Here is a 20413-nt window from a genome sequence, read left to right on the forward strand (position 1 = left end):
TTTACCAAGTATTGGCATCGTCCTATGTTTATACCGATATGTATCGCATACAACCGATTTAATACCTCAAACCACAAATACGAGAGAGTTGTGTAGAAATCTAGGTGGGAAAGCATGAAGAGAGGGAGAGTGAGTGACTGTATGTAAAGCAGGCTTTTAAGCACCACAATCGGTCGTGGTGAGGAAATGAGATACAATGAGCATCCAATGGCTACGGTGCATGGTTGGTCCCTTCAATCGTTGAATGTTCATTGCACCTCACTGCTCGTTATAAAGAATTTGGACTCGATTTTAAACATTGTTTTGATATTAGCCAGATCATATCGATAGATAGATACCTAACCGATCTTGAATAAGGTATTAATATCGAATCAAAGGTAAAATTGTAATAAAATTCATTTTTTTAATAAAAGGGAGCGATAAACTGATCGATCCAAACCGATATGTTCTAATTCAGATAGGTATCGGTATCGGTATCAGAGGAGACCCGATATCGACTCCCGAGATTTAAATCCCTAGTGTGAGGCTATAAATGTGATTTTATCGTTGGGAGAAAGGAGAAGATACCTCTAAGTCCCAGGCTCCCAGCCATCGGCGTGGATTTCAGCAAGTCTACAAACTTATGTCGCCCTTTAGATTTTGTCGCCACAAAGCATGGGCCCTATGGGAGTGGGGGCCCCACTCCATACATACATGAATGATGAATAAAATTCGTGATTGGAAAGTGGTGAGTGTGTCAGGTTATAATGTTGGGAAAGGAACGTGCTTCAAACACTATGGGCCCCACACCCCATCTTCCCCACTTTAATTGAGCTATGACTTATGACGTCTTCCTTCGATCCCATTCCCCATCTGTCCTGCGCCGGATTCTTAATTTATAGTAAAACCTTGAGTGTGAAAATCGTCTGGGATCCGACGGCTGATCTATTCCTTCTGCAGTTAGGATGCTGGGTACCGATCTGACGGCCAGAAGCGGTGGAATTGATCGGAGATGCCTATTATTCTATTAGTATCTCTCATTGAAAGAAGCGTATTCCTCGTGAGTGAACTGTAAAGAGTTAAGGCCCATCTCTGTATTCACTCCAGTCTTATTTGGTTCTGGAGAGAGAGAGAGAGAGAGAGAGAGAGAGGGGTTTTTGTGTGTGAACTGTGAAGTGGTGGTGGTGGTATTGGCCGGGAAAAATGACGACGAGAGGGTCATCGGGGAGGTTACCGACGTGGAAGGAGAGAGAGAACAACAAGAGGAGGGAGAGGAGGAGGAGGGCCATCGCTGCTAAGATTTACACTGGACTCAGGGCCCAGGGCAACTACAAGCTTCCCAAGCACTGTGACAACAACGAGGTCTTGAAAGCCCTCTGCCTTGAAGCTGGTTGGGTCGTCGAGGAAGATGGCACTACTTATCGCAAGGTTTGCTTTCCTTCTCTTTCTGGTTCATTCTTTCTTCTAATTTGTTATTTTGGTGAAAGTTCTTTTATTTTTTTCAGAAAACAAAACTTGCTTACTAATAGATCCCATTATGTTTCGATCTGCAAAAGGAAAGTGTTTTCCACCTTTTCCAATTTCTCATTTTCTCTCACAAGCCCACTGGAAATCGCTTCTAAAGTTTTTAGTTTTTAGGAGATCTTACAGATTTTGGCTCTTGAAAACAAAATCCATTCTCCCCAAAAATCACTTGATCAAAGCACCACCGATGAACTTCACAACCGATCTATTTATTTTTCTTCGTCTGAAATGAATGATATTGGACTTTCCCGTGTTTTGGGTTTTTCCCCTTGGGTGTTCTGTTCAGGATCTGACAATTTTTTTGGGTGGAACTGGAAGTATTATCGTCTCTTCTGCTTTATTTCTCCTTCCTGAATTTAGCAGGATTGTGGGTCTGAAGACTCTGAAAAGGGGAGGAAGCAGAGCCCAGTTGAACAAATAAATTATTGGTTCCTGAAAAGGAAAATTTTCAGACATTGCTGAGATTTCTGCTCTGTGTTTCTTGGACAGGGATGCAATCCACCCCAGACTGAGCCCGCAGGCACATCAACCAACATCAGTCCATGTTCGTCTCACCAACCAAGCCCGGCGTCCTCTTCGTTCCCAAGCCCTGTTCCATCGTATCATGCCAGCCCAGCTTCTTCTTCCTTCCCAAGCCCTTCTCGTTTCGATGCCAACAACGCTTCGTCCTCCTACCTCCTACCCTTTCTCCGTAACCTGGCCTCCATTCCTTCATCCCTTCCCCCTCTGCGCATATCCAACAGCGCACCAGTCACTCCTCCTCTTTCATCCCCTAACTCTAGAACTCCGAAGATGAGGCCTGACTGGGACTCCCTCATCAACAGTCCCTCTATGGCCCCCTTCCGCCACCCATTCTTCGCCGCCTCGGCCCCTGCAAGCCCAACTCGCCGCCACCATTTCCCTCCGGCTACCATACCCGAATGCGACGAGTCCGACACCTCAACTGTTGATTCCGGCAGATGGGTCAGCTTCCAAACGGGTGTACCAGCACCGGCGGTAGCTCCGGCGTCACCTACATTTAATCTAGTGAAACCTGTGATGGCTCAGCAGAACTCGTCGCAGGATTCCTCCGCTGCAGGATTTGCTTGGGGACTGGTGGGAGAGAGGAAACGAGGAGCGGAGTTCGAATTTGAGTGCGGAAGGGTGAAACCCTGGGAGGGTGAGAGGATTCATGAAATTGGAGTGGATGATCTGGAGCTCACACTTGGGAGCACCAAGGCTCGGAATTAAAAGTTACCAGCTTCAGGGTTTAGGGGTGCGTCTGTGGATGGAAGAAGAAAGAAGAGAATAAGAAGAGCTCGTTCCTTCGATGTATGGTGACAGTGAGTTAACCCTCCACCCCGTTTCTTCGTCGTTTACTGGACTCTGCCAGGTCCATAGATTGTAAGGTTTCCTGGATTGGGTGAGGGGGTGTTATTAGTTCAAGATTTGGAGTTCTCTAGCTTTCTGATTCCATTATCTCTGGGATCCAGAGTAGTTCTAGATGGAAGTGATAGTGAAATGCCGAAGAACACATACTTCCATGGGAGGTCTGAGATTTTTCATGGGGTAAACTTGTGATTGGATTGTAAATGGCGAAGGACTAAAGAAAAGGAGACTATAAGCAAGAATGTAGGATGGTAAGAATTGTTCTGAATTAAATTTCCACAAAAATGGCTATTTATCTTTTTAAGTGATCATTTTATTGGTCTGCAACTGCAAAGCTTCAATTGTGGAACAGAATCAAATTGGGCTTGTTTGATACTTGAAATTAAGGAACCTAATTTGCTCTGTAAACTTGACTTCTTTCTGTAAACAGACAAGAAACAAGAGTTCCTTTGGAAGGAAGGAGTGGGGATTTTTACCTATCTTTGTTTGTTCTTTTCTTTTCTGGGACCCTCTTCCTCTATCAATCTATTGCCATGTCCAGTCGCGAAATCAATTATTGTTCAACGTTTGCTGGATTGGCCCATGTGAGAGACCATCGCAATGTCTACGGATTCAACAGGGAACCAACCCTTTATCAATAATTCGCTGCGAACAAGAAGTATCCCCTGGGCCATGTGCCATGTCCTGGCAACTGATGGAAGGCAACTAAAAAACGCACACACGTACGGGGGAGGTCAAAAAGAGGAAAGCAAGAAGAGGAGAGGAGATTCCATTTCTTTTATACGGATTTTAATTGGATTTTTTTTTTTTTGAGATCTTGAATGGTTGAACAGTTCTTATCCATTAAAGGGTTTGCGCTGAGCTTTCTACGTTGTTGGGTTCTGCGAGTCAAAAGAGCATTTAGAACTGAAAAAGACCTCAGGCACTGTAGGGCCTCTTTAATGGCTTCTTTCCCATGTGATTGATTCTATTTCCCTTGCCTTTTTATGGCAGCGTGTCACATCTCCCTTCATGTATGTGGTGTACATTCATCTCCATTTCGTCAAAAGAGCATTTAGGGGTCATCTGTTTGAATTTGTAACCTGACTTTTGTTGACCTAGTACTCCTATATAACAATATCAGTTGAGACTTGAGAGGGTAGATTAGAACGACACATCTTCCTTGCAAAAGTATTCAAGCCTCATCGCAGCAACAAAGATTCATCCCCCGCTGCTGTTTGGTCAGCTCTCAACCTTATAAAAGTCTTTACAGGCACCACCACCACTGCAGCCAATATCAGCCGTTTGCATGCTCTCTGTTTTATGAGATCTACAATTTCTACAGAGAAGCTGAAAGGGAAGGCAAGAGGGGCGAGGGTGAGTGAATCGGTGCTTCACTTTGTACACGAGAGAGAGAGAGAGAGAGAGAGAGAGAGAGAGAGAGGATCAACTGCTCATACGATCACCTGGTCATATGAGTCGGCATCTAACACCTGTCTATTTTATTTCTAAATATACTCCTCTTTATCCTTGTAATGACAGAAGGTGAGATAGGTGTTGGATACTAGCTCATACGACCAGGTGATTGTATGAGCAATGGATCTCATCTCAAGGAATAGTGGGGAAGTGGAGGATGAAGAATTTGGATTTGTTGCAAGTACGTTCATTTGGACGTATGATGTATGTGTGAGGATCCAACACCTGTCCTCTTTGTTTTCATATATACCCTCTACACCCTTGTAATGGCAAGAAGTGGAAAGGTGTTGGATCCTCACATATACATCTAGGTGAATGTATGTGCATCGGATCCAAATTGGGATAAACTTTTGCCTTATCCATCAGAGTCGTTTCTCTCTCCCGAAAGAGAGACATTTATGGGTCCTAGATTGATCTAGGTAGTGACTCCAAACAATAACAATTTCGCCTTCTCCCGAGACCCCCATAGAGGGTATGGATCCTTGGGCTAGGGAGGAGATCTCGGCCCGTATGGATCCTGGGCTAGGGAGGGGGATCCTGTCTTGTTTGTTTGATAAAAGGGGTCTGAAACTTGTGAAGTGGTTCCCACATGTTGTAGGTTGCATTCACAAAGAAAGGAAAGGAAAGGAAAGGATATGAAATAAATGGAATATGTAATTTTTAGTGGGATCCACTTCCATGGGAAAGAGAAGAAAAAGAAATGGGGTATAATTCTATGAAAAAGGAAGGCAATAGGAGGATGAGAGAAATGCACACAAAACTTTTCAATGAAGTCCTACTCAAATTTGGTAAGACTTTGGGAGTGAATGGGACGGAAAAAGTTAACTGCTACATCAACGGACAACCAACCAAGGTTTTTGACATTTTGAGGAAACATTCCTCATTCCCCCACCCCATTTTACCTTTTCCTCTTTTCTCCATCTAACAAACTAGACCTTAGGGTTCAATGTATATCCCCATATACCTAAAATAAGGTGAGGGAACCCAAGAGCATATTAATCCAGACCAAGTCCCTTCATAACCAATGTGGAATCAACCCCCTATATGGCTGATTTGAGATCATAACAAACCACCATGCTTTTGAATTGATGTGCATGACGACCCACTTCAGATTGAGTACCCTTTCTAACTAGACATTTCCTAATGGCTTCACTTTGGCACTAAGTCACCCCTTCCATGCAAAGATTAGGAGCGAAAATTGGCTACTTTGATACCACAATGGTACATACTGAGTAGAGTTCCTCATCCTCTTGTTCTTAGATATACTTATTGCGCTTGAGAATAGTTCGAAGGCTGAATAGGAAAAAAAATATTGAAAATTGGTTTTGGTTTTGCTAAGGGAACCAAGCCTCACTCTCATGAAAGAGTTGATTGGGTTTCAAATGCCCCCTGTCCACTCTGCTCTAGGATGTCTGCTTGGAGGTAACTAACCCTTTCCTAGCGGCTTTACATTGACATTAGATCACCCTTTCCATGCAAATTTTGGAACTGATGATCGATTGTTTTGATATCACAATGGTACATACTAAGAAGAGTTCTTCTTGTTCTTAGATGTGCCCTATTGTGCCTAAGAATAGTTAGGAGGTTGAACAGGAAAATAGAAAATTGTTGTTGGTTTTATTGAGGAAATCAGGCCTCGTTCTCACGAGAGAATTGGTTGGGCTTCAAATGCTCTCCTCCTTGATAGCTTTCTTATTATTATGAGGAAATGGCATTTTCCTCCCCTGTATGTTTCAAGTATTACATAACCCTCCTTTACGAAATTTGAAATTACACTCCTTTCCCTTTTAAGTTCTAGATTCTATCAAATGTACCCTGACCGTCAGTGAGGAACAGTTAAGTGTATTACACTTTTTCATAAATCCCAAAATACCCTTAATCTAAATCTATAGGAGATGACGAATTTGCCTTCAACTTATTATAGGAAGAAGACGAACAACAACTGTCTAGCATAGTTGGTGAGGTATGGTGCACAAAAATCTCATGCTCACTAGGAGGTCTCCAGTTCGAGCCTCCTGGCTGTTATATACCACCCCTCCCTACCTATCAAAAAACAAAAAAAAAAAAGACGAAGAAGACGAAGATGAAAGATCATCTGGAAAATGTGCTATGCGGGGAAAGTGACGTGACGAAGATCTTTATTTTCGTAGTCTCTGTGCTCAGGATGGTAGGCCTAATCTTGGGGTTCGGATTATTCCGGCATGGGCTCCAGAAGAACAACAGCAAGTGCAACGGCGATAGCTGCCATTCCCCGACCCCGGTGTTCTCTAGCCCTTGCAGTGGCGGCAATTGCCAACCACACCCATTCCCCAATCCCGGAAACAGCCGCTGCGGCACCTCCTAATTACAACCCGCCGAGTCCAGAAGCCGTCACTCAAGGCCCCATTCATCTGCAGACATAGCTCTCTAACCAATTAAAGCCGGTTTCAGTCGGATCGGTCAAAACACCGGGGTCAGGGAATGGCAGTACCTCATCAAGATTTCATAACAATAATATGACCCCATCAACAGTTAAAAGCCGAGATTTTCAGAAATATAAAAGGGATCAATTGTGTTCTCGAATAATTACTCAACATCATTAATCAAAGAGAAGGTAGGTAATGGAAGAAATACTGGAGAAGAGAGAAGGTAGATCAATTGTATTCTCAAATAATTACTCAACATCATTGCTGTTGGGTCTTCACTTGGAAGTGTGAAGGAGATGGAGAAGTTGAAGAACACCATGGAGAAGAGAGAATAGTCCCAATCCCACTCGGTTTTTGTGAAAATGAAAGCTTCTGGTTCTGGTTGGTGTTGTGGTTCATCAACCATATCTGTTCTCCAGCTTTGGCTTAACTGTATCTAAGAACCTCTCTTTGCCCCCAGCAGAAATACTTTTATTGTGGCGCTATTATTGGACTTGGAAGAAGCCACAGAAGAAAAGCTTCCGAGAGATGGAAGAGACTCATCTCTTTCTCTGCCGTCCTTTTTGTTTTCCCTCTTTGGTCTCTTACCCTTGGGCCTTGGTTGCTTCTTTCTATGAAAAGAGACATTAAAGGGGGAAAGGGGTCAAAAAATTCAATCAACATATGCTTCCAGTAGCATTTGTAATTACAAACTTCGAAGGAGGTCTGAGTGTAATACTTGAAACATATAGGTAGGGGTATCAATTCTTAAACTGAACCGGTAAAATCGGCCAAATCGAACCGAAGCCTTATTAGGTTGGTTCGGTTTGGAGTATTGCAACCCCAAAACCAAACCGAACTGCACCGAAAATCGGATGAACCCGAAACCAAATCGAAACCAGCTCAAAATCCAGACCGAAATTAAAACCAAACCGGTAAGAAACCGAAACACTCCAAAATTCATTAAAAATAAAAAATAAAACTTGCATAGTTTTGTAAACATTTGTATGGAAAGTCGAATCCAAACTGGACCAAAAACCAAAACCAACCTGGTTACAAATCGATTTAAGAAACCGAAGACAAACCGAAACAAACTGCACCGAAACCGAAACCAAACCAAAACCAGAATTTCCTTATTGGTTCGGTTTCGGTTTCGATTTCAACTTTTCCACGCCAAAACCGACTCAACCCAGACCAAAACCAAGCCGGACCGATCGATTGACACCCCTACATATAGGGGAGGGAAGTGTAACTTTTTCAACGCTCTCCCACGTTCGAACATTACCCCAACTTTCAAATACAAAGTTGTAATAAGAGCTACTCCTCAAAACGACTTAGGCTCTACCAATTCAACCTACGGATCGATAACTAACCTTAGTAACATGTCAACAAAAAAGGCCCACTCCACACTCTAAACCCCCTCATTATTTAAAAAGTAATTTACAACGCCACCCCCTAGAGAATGCCACTATTATAAGAACACCCACTATGTTTCACCAAATTAGACTCAGACCCCCTACTGTCAGTCATTGTTAAATAAAGAGTTACAATGACCATTATACCCTTATGTGGATTTATGTCTCTTAAGCGTTTCCTTCCTTTGCTTTCGCCATGCCGTCAGGCCAGCCTCCGCCTCCCTCGCTTCGGCCGTTGTTCTCACTAACCGCCACACCACCACTGCCACCACCTAATCAAAGTCATTGCAGGGGGTTGAAATCGTCTGTAATTCCGATCTCGTACAATTTCGTGTAATACCACCTTCAGACGGTGACACATGTATTGATACCAATACAATGGTCCAGATCTGATTTAAATGCCTCTTCATTGATTTAATGTTTTATTAGTTGTACCAGATCTGGACCATTGTATTGGTATCAATACACGTGTCACTGCCTAAAGCTGGTATTGCATGGAATTGTACGAGATCGGAATTGCAGACGATTTTTTTCCCATTGCAGGTGAGGATCTTCTTCAACTTTCGACAGGTCGTGAAAGAGAGACGGATGAGACAGCTCTGGCGAGTACCTAAGATCTCCGTCGCTCCTTCAACTTGGGGTAATAGGCTTAGGCCCATTTCAAACACAAAAATCATGGCCAACATTCAAAATCTGCTCCTCCCAGAACATAACATAATCCACAACATTTTCCTTCTTGATCTCCTCCCTTCTTTGTTTCCGATTCCGAGCACAATCATCGATTGGAATTACAACCTTCGCCGTCAAATTTGCTCTTTGGAAATCCCACCATGACTTTGATTCAAAGAATTCGACCAGGAAGGTTGTGGTCATTAAACACCAAACCAAAATCGCCATCGGAGCTAGCATTTGCATCGGGAGAGAAATCGAAATCTATGATTGTTCGGGAATGGAACAGATCCGTATTCAAATCTTTCATTTTCTCCTCAACTCTTAAAATTATCTAAACATCAGCAATCAGAAGTTGATAAAGAAAGTAAATGGCCAAGAACAAGAAAGAAAAAAACATTTTCTTTAACCCTAAGCCTACTTTAAAGAACCTGACCTAGTGTACAGAAACGGTACCTGCCAATCTAAAGCCCCCCCCCATTGCTTCTCCTACACCATTCTCCGCCACGCTACTTTTTCCTTCTCCTCCTCCAACTGCCTAGGGAAAGGAGACTTTGGTTCCGTCTACCATGGTACCCCCTCCGATCAAGAAATTGTTGTTAAGCTTATGGATTCCAGCTCTTTACAGGGCGACCAAGAGTTCAAGAACAAGTTTTTTTTTTTTTTGTAGGTTTCCTGCTGGTCACTGCTGTCGTCGTTCGTCACCGATGTCGCTGCCCCTGTGATCTCTAGTGCTTTGAATGATCGCCGGTGGTCCAAATCTTATGATTTGGGGAAAGGTAAATTAAATAAAACATGGGTATTTGAGGTACTTTATATTTAGTAAGGGTATTTTGGAATTTAAAATAAAATATAGTTGTCAACATATGTGGCATATTCCTTAACAGTGATTGATTTAGGGGTCTGAATCTAAATTGGTGAAACAAGGGGGTTTCTTATAATAGTGGCATTCTCTAAGGGTGCATTGCAAATTACCCTTACTTAAAAGACATGAAAGAATTAGAAACCTTCCATGTAACTCTTCCCCCTTAAAAAAATAATAATAATAAAACAAAATAAAATCCTCCTTAGAAAAAAAAAAAGGAAATAAACACTCCCCCTTAGACATACTCTTTCCATATGACACCTAAAATTTCCTTTCCCTTGAAATTTGGTCTAGTCCCCAAGACTATAATATGGAAATTGTCTTCCTTGGTAGCTTCAGGCGGGGATAAACCTTGCCAATGAAATAGAATTTCTTCCCTCCTCTTTTGTATCCAATGGCCCAGAACCGGCTGAGGCCTAGGATATAGTCGTTCATCCTTGTTGTTTACCATAGGAAGAAGTGCTGGACGGTCACCTTCTCTCCAATATTTTTTATTTAATTTAATTTTATTTTTTATGAACAAAATACAATATAAAGACAGAGAGATCATACAAAGGAAAAGAGGAAACAAAAGGGGGGGGGGAGAGGAGGTGAGAGAGGGGAAGGGAACAATTAGGGGAAACAATCCATCAAGTGGCGAAGACCACAGGAGACGACAATGAGCATGTTCCTCAATGAATCTCTAACCCTATGATTGGAGTTGACGTCAAAATGGATGGCATTCTAAATTTTATCATAAAAATGGGTGCTAGATATCTATCTACGAAGATTCCACTCCATCCAGAGGTGGTTGATAGTGACGCAAAAAGCAAACTTCCCAACAGTGTCACAAATGGTAGAGCCATTAAAAATTATATCAACCCAGTTCAATTCTCTATTAAAGGGGAAAACCCTTCTGCTAGATGGCCAACAAAGACTTAGAACTCTTTTCCAGATGACAGAGGAGAAGGGACAGAAGAAGAAGAGGTGGTCAACATCATCAATTCCATTCCAACACAAATAGCATGCAAAAGGAATTTGAATATAATGGTAGATGAAAAAGGACTCCGTTGGGAGGCAGTTGGAGTTAGATCGGCAAGCAGTGAAGCTGTGACAGGGGATGCAACCTTTAAACCAAAGGACTTTGCGCCAAAGAACAAGAGGGGCTTTGACCATATTCTCTTCATCACCTTGAACAACCCATAATACTTGAGTGAGAACTCGAGGTTTTTTCTTAGAGGCAAAGTCACTTCCCTTTACTGTTGGAGCCTTGGATTAACCCAGTTGCCTTCAGAAATCTCTCTCTCAAAATGTGAAAGGTAACACACAATGAAATTAAAGTGGATAATCAGAGGTCTCCTGCTAACAATTGGGTACCCTGTTTTCACAATGACAAGCTGACAATTTTAGGGGTGCATTGCCTCCATGAATGGTCAAGGATCTGAGCATGCACCCATCATTAAACCGCACGAGCCTCCCCTAAGCACTCCCAATCTGACTAAAAGATGTATGATGACACAGGACAACTAACCAACTGGATTCAATGATAAAGCTCAATGATACATACAGAAATTTTCATCTCAGATTGAGAAAGCACTGGGGTAAAAATTACAAGTTACCTTGCAGAGTCCTAGTTGAAGCAGCAGATGATGCTGCAGGCTCCCAACACATATGTTCACACACTTAAAGGTTCAGTAGCTTTCTTCAGCCATGCCATCTCAGATTCATCCAAGTACGGCTCCAGAACTTCTCTACATCTGGAATGGTATCTGTTCACCCACTCTGTCTCTTCAGGTGCTAAGAGTTGCAGGTCCATTAATTTTTTCTGGTATGGAGCCTGCATATAGGAAACACACAAAGGACTTAAAAAATATTGAAAGAAGCATTTTTTATGTTTGATACACCTGCCTGATGTGGTGGATTAATGCAGTGTGGTACGAACCCACCAATCTGGCAGGTTAACTGCTGCTTTGTCGCTGGAAGATCTTGTAGAAGAGATGCTGAAAACTAAACTAATCCTAAGAACATTAAGTGCATGCTTTGGGGGAAAAAAAAAAAAAGAATGAAAGAATGGACAACGATCCAGAAAACAAGTCAATTGTCAAGGTAAATTGTGTCTCGTTGGGTTTGTTAAATGAATTATGGAAGGATTTCTTTCCAGGAAAAAAAAGAAGGGGGGGAGGGGAAGATGGATTCTCAATGTTGGGTCTTGAACCCCAATTGCATATTTGCTAGTATTTTGGCCTAGGAAAAATGGCAGCTGAGCTCATGGAGGTGCAATACTTAGAGAAATCGTTTCACCTAGCTCCTAAGCATGAGGAAATGGTAAAATGTGCAGGTCTTCATAATCACTAATGGACAGCAACTAGCTGACCAGGTGACAATCCAGTGATGCAGTTGCACGATGGACTTAGGGAAAAAGAAAAATTTTTTTTGATTTGATTTTCTTTTGTTTTAGAAACAAGTTATCTTTAAATTAGCTAGCTTCTAATTTTAGAATAGTTTCCTTTCAAGTAGTTGCCATTAATTGTTTGATTTTTTTTTATATTGAACATGTAAACAATGGAGAAGTGCAGTTTTAGATTTTGAAAAATAAAAATTTGATTAAGAGTTTTGGTATGAGAACCATGGCTGCCGATTCCCCCTTCTTCTTCCTCTAAAATTTTCCAATTTCTTCTCTTCTTTCATTTTTCATTCTCTTCTTCCTCTTATTATTCTGGTTTCCTTCTCTTCTCCTCTCTATTGTTACTGTAGTTACTGTTACTTTTCTGTTTGGGAATACCCTGTTCTAAGCGAAGGTTGCAGGGAAACTGGGTTCTGCTACTTTGTGGCTGGTCTATTTGCGCTAAGGTCTAGAGCGAAGGGAACCCTCCCCTAGGCGACACAAATCATCAGATTTCAGATGCCGAACAGTCCCTTTACTACCAGTTTTTCATACCTGCAATTGAGACTGACGCCACTCTACCGCTGGGAAGAATCTCAGGCCCTTCTCGCAACCTTCCTGCTGGTAAATCCAAGTGCTGGTTATATGGGCTTGAAAGAGCCTCCTCTTGAGACCCTACGCCTCGAATCTCAGGCCTAACAGAAAAGTTTTGAAGGAGATATCATCACCGCCATCTCTCTTTGTTTTTCTGCTGGTTCTTGTTTGTGTCGTGAGGTTGAAGACAACCTCATAAAGTGAAGGTTTAATTTTTTTCCCCTTATTTTCTCAAGTGCCCTTACCTTTTATACTTATTATGGTTTATCCTTATTTTAAATTCCTCTTCCTAGTTTGTCCTTGACCATACGTTTGTTTTTTCCACTCAAATCACTTTTGGTTTTCCTTTGGTTAAGTTCCACTTAATTACAAAACTGCCATTCTGTTATAAGGTTCTACTTATTTGCAGAATTGCCATTCTCTTTAACTTGAGTTTAATTATAATTCTGCCATTGGTTATTGCTATTATTTATTGAGTGTCCAATTGGGCCCTCATCGATCCAATTTCAATTCTTGAAATTCGGATCTGCATCATCCAGTGCCTATAATAGTTGCCAAAGAAAAAAATATGACACACTGGCACCAATCATCATCACTCATTAACAAAAGCAACTGTCATGTTTTCCCACTATATAAAAGCATGAGAAGAAACTAGAATCAGTTTTTCTCCCGATCCTAAAAACTTCACCATACAACAGAAGGAAAGGACAATTTTATGAGATCAACCAACTAACATTCTCAAAAGATGTCTGCATAGTTTTCTAGAAATTGGGCCTAGGAAGGTTAGCTTTTAGATAGCAATATATACCATTGACTCATCTGACTCAGCTGTTTCACCTTGCCAAGTTCCCATCCTAGGTAAGATGATGTTTAAAGAGACAGAACTAAAACCACATCCAAAAGTAATGGAATATTATAATCAAGAGAGATGTAAAAATGATGTAAACAAAATAAGCACGAAATACGATGCTCATGAATACCCAGACTTACCCAGGTTATGTGCTCAAAGGCTAAGTAACCCTTGTCTCCAAAATTGAATTTTGTGTCAGCCTCCTTGACTATAAGCACATTCTCCAATCTTATACCGAAATTCCCATCCTCGTAGTAGCCAGGTTCTGAAACAATTCCAGTATAAAGATCTCAAACACCATTTATCAACCACCATAGGATAAAACATTATGTGTTCTTAAAAATCATGCCCGTGATACAAAATATGCCACAGGTATTGCAGATCAGAAATTTTAGTAAAATTAGAGCCCCCCCCCCCCCTCCCTCTTAGTAGAGAAACATCAGCAAATCTTGAGTTTTAACAGTGGAAATTAAGACTTAGATACTTGGGGAATACATATTTTTTAAAAATATATTTTAAATGTGTGATTAGCTGCCTCATGCATATTGGCTGCAGTAGTTGTCATGTCCCGCTTTGACAAATCCAGGCTAAGAGCATACCTGCTTTTTCACCTGCAGCACAATGAGGGAAGAAGAATACAATCATCCACAAAAAGGCACTTTTTTCTTTTTATGAATATCAACCAAAAGCACGTTGTAGACTGCTTTTTTCTACTTTTGCCAACATTCAGTTTGAAGCATTCTATGGGGAAGGTGTTCTCCTCAGCTTGTCAAGGACAAGAAGTGCTGGATAATTCAATTAGGACTACTTAGATTCATGCAAGGAATATGACTGCTATTTTACTATAAATAAAGGAGGGACTGTGTCCATTAAGGCACAAGCCAGAATTTTCCCAATTCTTCAAGAAGAAACTCATTAGCCAGAGACCCATCACTCATTCCTGCAGCCAAACATACCCTAACAAAGCACCTGAGAAAATTCAAAGAAAAACTACCGAAATATATGCATCAGTTGCAATTACTTCTTCGATTTTTCTTTGTTCAATAAATATATGGATTGCGTTTTAAATTTTAAAAGGGCATGTACAGGCCCCTATAATCCTTATGGATTAAAAACACTATAAATTAAAGAAGAAGTCCATCAATCTCAACTGTAATCCACCAAAAGGTAGCACAAGCCAACTTCAGGAAATCAATGAGCATTATCAACATCTTATGATCAGTTCTTTTCAAACAGAAGCCACAGAAACATTAAATGAAAGCATGACTAACCATCTGTTACAGTCATTGAAGCTTGTAATGGCACATTTCGAGCTTGTGGTCTAAAACTAATCAAATGGGGTCCTGCTCAGCATACATTAAAAAAAAAATGGCATTGTAATAATCAAATCACAGGCACATCAAATAGAAATAGAAGCTCAAGTGGCAGGGGAACAATGGCTTGGAAACAAAGAGTAGTTTTACCAAGTCAAAATGTGCTTACCTTCATGAACATTCAGGTAAGACCCAATCCCATGTCCAGTACCATGTCGATAATCAAGACCTTCCTTCCACAATGGAACTCGAGCAAGAATGTCAAGAGCATGTCCTGTGAGAAAAATAGTTCTAAATTTAAACTGAAACCTATTACAAGTCCAGAAAATAGCAGTAACTTGACAATACCATTAGTTCCATTTGGAAATCTGGCAGTATCCAAAGTGATGTGGCCTTTAAGAACCTACAGCTCCACATTTAAATTAAACAACTGTTAAGAAATCCACTACAAATTCCAAGTATCAGGAAAAAGATATTTGCAATGAGAACGACAGCCAATTTAGATGACTTAGCTTTTTAGTAGCGGAAGCCTCATCCACTGGGTTGCTTTTTTTTTATTTTAAAACCGAAATCAAGACTTAAGATCAAAATCTACTGTTACACATTGGATAGCATTGCATAGGATGGAAAGAGGCAAGACCTTATCCAGATGATGCATTCAATAGTCATTTAGGTAATCTATAACAAGTCAATCAACAACCACAGTATGAAATGTGTGAAAAAACTGTACTGGTCAGGTATGGTGGGAACCTCACAGGGGTTTAGGGCCAGCACAGGTATAGAGAAAAACAAAGGCCTGCCCAACCTAGCCCCAAGGAGCCCAACTACCTAATGTAATCACCTAGAATTAGGAAAGGTAAAAGTTGAAAATATTTAATAGGTTTGGGATCCTTTTGGGGTGGGGTTGGGGGGTGGGGGGGGGAGGGTAATTAGTTAGGATTGGTATTCTTGAAACCCACCAGTTGTTATCCCCACAAAAAGGTCAGAAGAAGAATGTTTTCTGTAGCATAGAAACTAAAAGTAATGTGATCGGAAATGGTAAGAGTTAAACAAGAAGGACAAATTTTAAAACGAGGACAATTTTAAACACTAGTAAGAGAGTCTACTTACCGCAGTATAGCATGCCTTCTCATGAGCTGAAGGTTTGCCAAAGTGAACCGTACGTGTTATATCAGTTGTTCCATCTTGATACTTAAAAACCAAAAATCACCAATTTCAGTAAAGAATTTCATATGACTGAAGGGCAAAGCCGGCTATTATAGACGAAAGTTAGAAGAGCTCTTTGAAACATTACATGCAGTAACAGTACCCATGGCTGGGAATTTTAAAAGGTGGCAACAGTGGAGGTCTAAACGGCATCCATATGTTGGCTACCTCATCCTTCACATGTAGGGAACTTTCCAGCTCAATAGCTCTATGACACATGGAAAAAGTCCTACCCCCATTATTATCAAAACTTAAAGATCCTACCAGCTGTTTTACAAAGAATAACATGACCATTTACTGGGAATATTAGTTTAAGAATGTAATGGCGCTGCACACATGACCAATCTCAGGTTTTCTATTGGAGGGACACATAGTTATCAAGGCGTCAAGGCGGCTCAGCCTGGACTGGCGCCTTGGTCACCTAGGCCTTAATTTTTTTCCCTCCTAGATCGCCTTAAGCCTTAATAACCTTGGAGGGACAAGCTAAATGTCCCCCATGGCCTGATGAAAAGGGTGAGTCACATATATAAGAATCATCCACAAGCCATCTGGGACCAACCCCACTCCAAAGAAAAGAAAGGGGGGGGGGGGGGGAGGAAAAAAATAGATGGTAAAGAAGAACCGACATAATGCAGTCTTAGTCCAGAAATTGGTCCAGTTATCAAGTCTTCTGGTTATGGGTTATTGTTTGCAGTATTTCTATTTGTAATGAGCTGAATTATAAGGCCAAAAGTAGGTCTAAAGGGGTGTATAACATTAGTATTTTAACAAAATACTATTAGTAGTGGGCCCATAATTGATTAGTTTAGGATTTATTTTATCAGTAGTAGCTGATATTGGATCTTATGAGGTCCTCTTTAATAGTTGTTTATTTTCTATTTTTTAGAGTCCTATAATTTTATTTTTCTTTCTTGGTGGTTTCTACTTTTGACTTTGAATTTTATAAATAAATATAACACCTCACCCCCTCCCCTATATAAATGACAGAATAAAGATTTTTTTGAGTGAAATGTGCTATCCTAGGAAGGCTTATCTCTCTCTTTTACCCGCTAGACATACCGATCTCTCTCTCTCTCTCTCTCTCTCCCCATTGGCAGTCTCTTTCCTCTTGAACCTTGTTGATGGAAAGGTAGGGATAAGTCTGGGGAGCCACTGGTGGTGAGAGAAGGGATCATTTTTCCTTGAACAGTTCTTTCAAGAAATTCATCTTATTGAGATTGGAAAGTGGAGTGGCCGAGGAATCATACATAAATGATTGAACTCTCATATGTCCTGAATCCCGCAGATGCCATTGCTTTGAGGTGTTTGGAAATGGAGAAGTAGTTGCATAGGATTAATACTTAATAAAAGTCTTTCAAATTCAGTTCTATGCCCTCCAATTGAAATTCGGTCATCACATATTATCATTATTAATTTCAAAAATAGTTATTATTACGATTTCTCTCTCTTCTTAGTTCTTTCCTTTTCTTACCCCATCGCAGGCTGGTGAAAATACAAAACCAGCAAGCTTGTCAACCCCTGGTTCAGCAGATCTGGGCCTGGATTGCACCCAATCTAATCTCTAATCCCTAACCGAGGATTGGGTTTTCAAGGCTGCATCATGCCCAGTCATGCTTTTGCTTTATGGACAAGATATTCAAGATTGTAGATAAACCTGTGCTCCTGAATCAAATAAGTAGATACGATCTGCATCAAGCTCCGCACATTTTTCTGCATCAGGAGCATAATGAATAATTGCTGCATTTGGCCCAGCTGATGATATAGTAGGAAAACTTAACCCTCTGAAATACTGCAGATAAGCCATGAAAAATATGAAATCAGGGAAGATTTTAAAAACATCTAAAACCAGGGAAGATAGAAAAAATATGTAATCAAAGGGAAAGCTGGTGATGTTCAAAAGAATCTTTCAGTCAATGAACAAGAAATCTGATCAGCCTGGCAAACAAAAGGTGAACATGCAAAAAAGTTGGGTCCATGTGACCCCACATGCCAATATATACATCGATTAAGTTTCAACACCATGTTTATTTAGCTCGAGGCTTGCTTGCAAAGGAATATGCCAATCTAAGCATACAATGTTACAATACATTCATTGAGATAATAAAGGCAAGGCCTCCAAAGAAGAAAGATGGAAACAGCTTCGACACTTCTCCTATCTGAGGTAAGCACTAGATCATAAGAACTGCATCTCCCTTAACAATCATAAGCTGGACCCCAAGTGAAAACGGAAGTGTCAATATAAGGCGCTCTACTTTCTGTTGTAGCCGGAACATCATTCCATACAGGACCTACCCAAATAATCCCAAATCAACCTCACATTGAATTAACTATAAGAAAGAGGGTGAGGATCAGAGCAATGCTCAAAAGCAAGCCAATGAGAATTGGTATTTTAGGAGTCCCAACACTCGTCGAAAAGCTTTAAATTTCTCTTAGGGACTTCCGAGGCTATTATACCCATAATGTAGGTTTCCGACTTCCCAGAACCATAAGCCTCAACCAACTGCTCTTTTTCGACCTACATGCAATTTCATGGCTTATCAGGCAGTCTTTCTTGTCCCTTGCTTCCTAGAGGAAGATTCATGCTCTCAGTATTAAAAATTTCACTGACAGATCTGAACACCAAGTTCATAGAAATTTTAGTTTTAAATAAAATAATTGAACAAAACCATTATTTTTAAGTTTCCTGAGCACAAGTTTTCAATTAACAACTTGACATGCTAAAAAGTGGCCAATGATTTAGAGATACAGGATGGGTTTGAGTCCAATAAAACAGCAAATATTTTTTGCAAGGGTCATGTTCCGTGATAACAAAATCAAAACCCAAGGACTTTGGGTCAGTCAACAAAATCCTGTGTAGACTCTTTCCCAAAAGGCTCACTGGCTCAGAGACATCACAATCAAATAACAGAACAACAAAATATAGAAGACACAAATGCAAATTGAATGACACCAAAATCTTGAAAGCGACACCTAAGCCATTTACACTAAGCTGATTGCAGAATTCAATAACATGTCACTATGTATGGTCACCAAGCTGTTATAATTAAATATTCTGAAAGTCCAAAAAAATTAAAAATCAGCAACAGATAGTTCACAATATAACTAGCCAGGGTACCAACAAATGGTTGTCATCTTTGGAAACAACCAAACGATCAGAACTGGAAAAAATTCCAAATTCAGAAACTTCATCTATCCATGGCCATGCCATGCTTTGCAGCTTAGCTCTATAACAAAGTGTTCTAACTTAAAATCCTATATAATATCAAGTCCTAAAATAGATTCTAAATGCTGCAATTATTAAAAAAAAAAAAAAAATTTTGAAAATTTACTAAAAATAGTAAAAGCAATCTAGTAACATTAGTAAAAAGGGCCACTAACCAGTGCAGGTCCCGTGATAAGGTTTCTAGGGACCTAGGGGTTTAAGATTAAGAAACCTCCAAGTTTAGCCAGAATTGAATGGATGGAACAATGAACCAGCAACAGAGAAATTAATTAACTCGGTATTTACAGTTCTGCTTTCGCCAAAATTCTGATCGAAGGTCTAACTCACTAAGAGGAATGATCCTGTGAAATAGGATCAGGATCAGACGGAATTACAAAAATCAACAAATTTCCCAGACATTAGATTGTAAATAACATATGGAATCTCATAAGAAATATTCAGATTCTTTCCAGAAATAAAATAATAAGTCATACTTTTAATCTAACATATCTATTATATATATATATATATATATTTATACCTCTTTTGTTGCACGGAAACCCTCTAACTTATCACTCACAGAAACCTCCGTTAGTTTCATTGTTTCCCTGCCAATGTGTAAACCAAAAGAAAAGTAGAAAGCATGAATAAGAAACAGATATAATGCATACCACTTTACCACATAATATCTTAATGTTCTTAAAGTACAATAGTTAACTGTTAACAGAAATATAATACATGGAACGTGAAAAAGCACAACTGACACTCTCCCAGCACAAAGATTGTCTACCCACTTAAATTAAGCACCCAAAGAGCTCTATGATAAGTGAAGATGTTGATGCTCTACAATTACAACAGTTAACTGTTAACAGCTTTCATCTTTGAAGTACATGTCATATATCTATGATCCCACCTCAGCGGAGGCATTAAGACACCCATTAATAGTTTGAAAGTTATTTTGCCTTGCATCTTAGTTGTAAACATAAAGAGGATTTTAATTTTAGATTAAAAAAAAAAAAATCCCTGCTAGTTCTTTTAAAAGAAGCCAAATAAGAAGTGCCCAACAAATTCATCTGACCAACAGTGTGCTTTCACATGAAGATCTATCATCCAGAGCTAATCAGGTTAGTCACCTAGGCCCTGCATGATAACTCTTTGTTTCTCTTTGTTCCTGAGAATTAAAAAAGAATAGAAATATGTTTGTTACTGCTGGTTTTTTTTTTTTTA

The 20413-nt window shown here is 40.2% G+C and overlaps 2 protein-coding genes across 4 annotated transcripts in view; one reads left to right on the plus strand and one right to left on the minus strand.

The window, feature by feature from the left end:
• The first annotated feature begins 904 nt into the window (after positions 1-904).
• LOC122084570 (protein BZR1 homolog 1-like) lies at positions 905-3182 on the plus strand. The gene is made up of 2 exons (XM_042652921.1): positions 905-1407; positions 1993-3182. The coding sequence occupies exons 1-2, from the start codon at positions 1183-1185 to the stop codon at positions 2731-2733; spliced, it is 966 nt and encodes a 321-aa protein (XP_042508855.1). The 5' UTR covers positions 905-1182; the 3' UTR covers positions 2734-3182.
• Positions 3183-6850: 3668 nt separating this feature from the next.
• LOC122083982 (aminopeptidase P1) overlaps positions 6851-20413 on the minus strand; it is a 30540-nt gene continuing 16977 nt past the window's right edge. The window contains exons 9-18 of one of the 3 annotated variants that reach the window (XR_006141786.1): positions 19728-19794; positions 17639-17773; positions 15889-15969; positions 15127-15181; positions 14948-15052; positions 14737-14808; positions 14065-14076; positions 13606-13730; positions 11258-11475; positions 6851-7342 (exon numbers count right to left, since the gene is read on the minus strand). Coding sequence is in view for 2 of the 3 variants with exons in the window: in XM_042651947.1 (XP_042507881.1) it covers positions 11314-11475; positions 13606-13730; positions 14065-14076; positions 14737-14808; positions 14948-15052; positions 15127-15181; positions 15889-15969; positions 17639-17773; positions 19728-19794 (814 nt within the window). In the remaining variant the exon portion in view is untranslated. Of the gene's footprint in view, positions 7343-11151; positions 11476-13605; positions 13731-14064; positions 14077-14736; positions 14809-14947; positions 15053-15126; positions 15182-15888; positions 15970-17638; positions 17774-19727; positions 19795-20413 lie in introns of those variants that run through there. The other 2 variants (XM_042651947.1, XM_042651948.1) reach the window with 2 other exon arrangements.

This window comes from Macadamia integrifolia, chromosome 7 (genome assembly GCF_013358625.1).
Source record: "Macadamia integrifolia cultivar HAES 741 chromosome 7, SCU_Mint_v3, whole genome shotgun sequence".
Lineage (NCBI taxonomy): Eukaryota > Viridiplantae > Streptophyta > Magnoliopsida > Proteales > Proteaceae > Macadamia > Macadamia integrifolia.

Excerpts from the sequence above, each read along its gene's own strand:
- LOC122084570 (XM_042652921.1), top strand. The coding sequence starts at position 1,183 with ATGACGACGAGAGGGTCATCGGGGAGGTTACCGACGTGGAAGGAGAGA. Across the intron at positions 1,408-1,992 it reads ATGGCACTACTTATCGCAAG|GGATGCAATCCACCCCAGAC; the intron begins GTTTGCTTTCCT and ends TTTCTTGGACAG.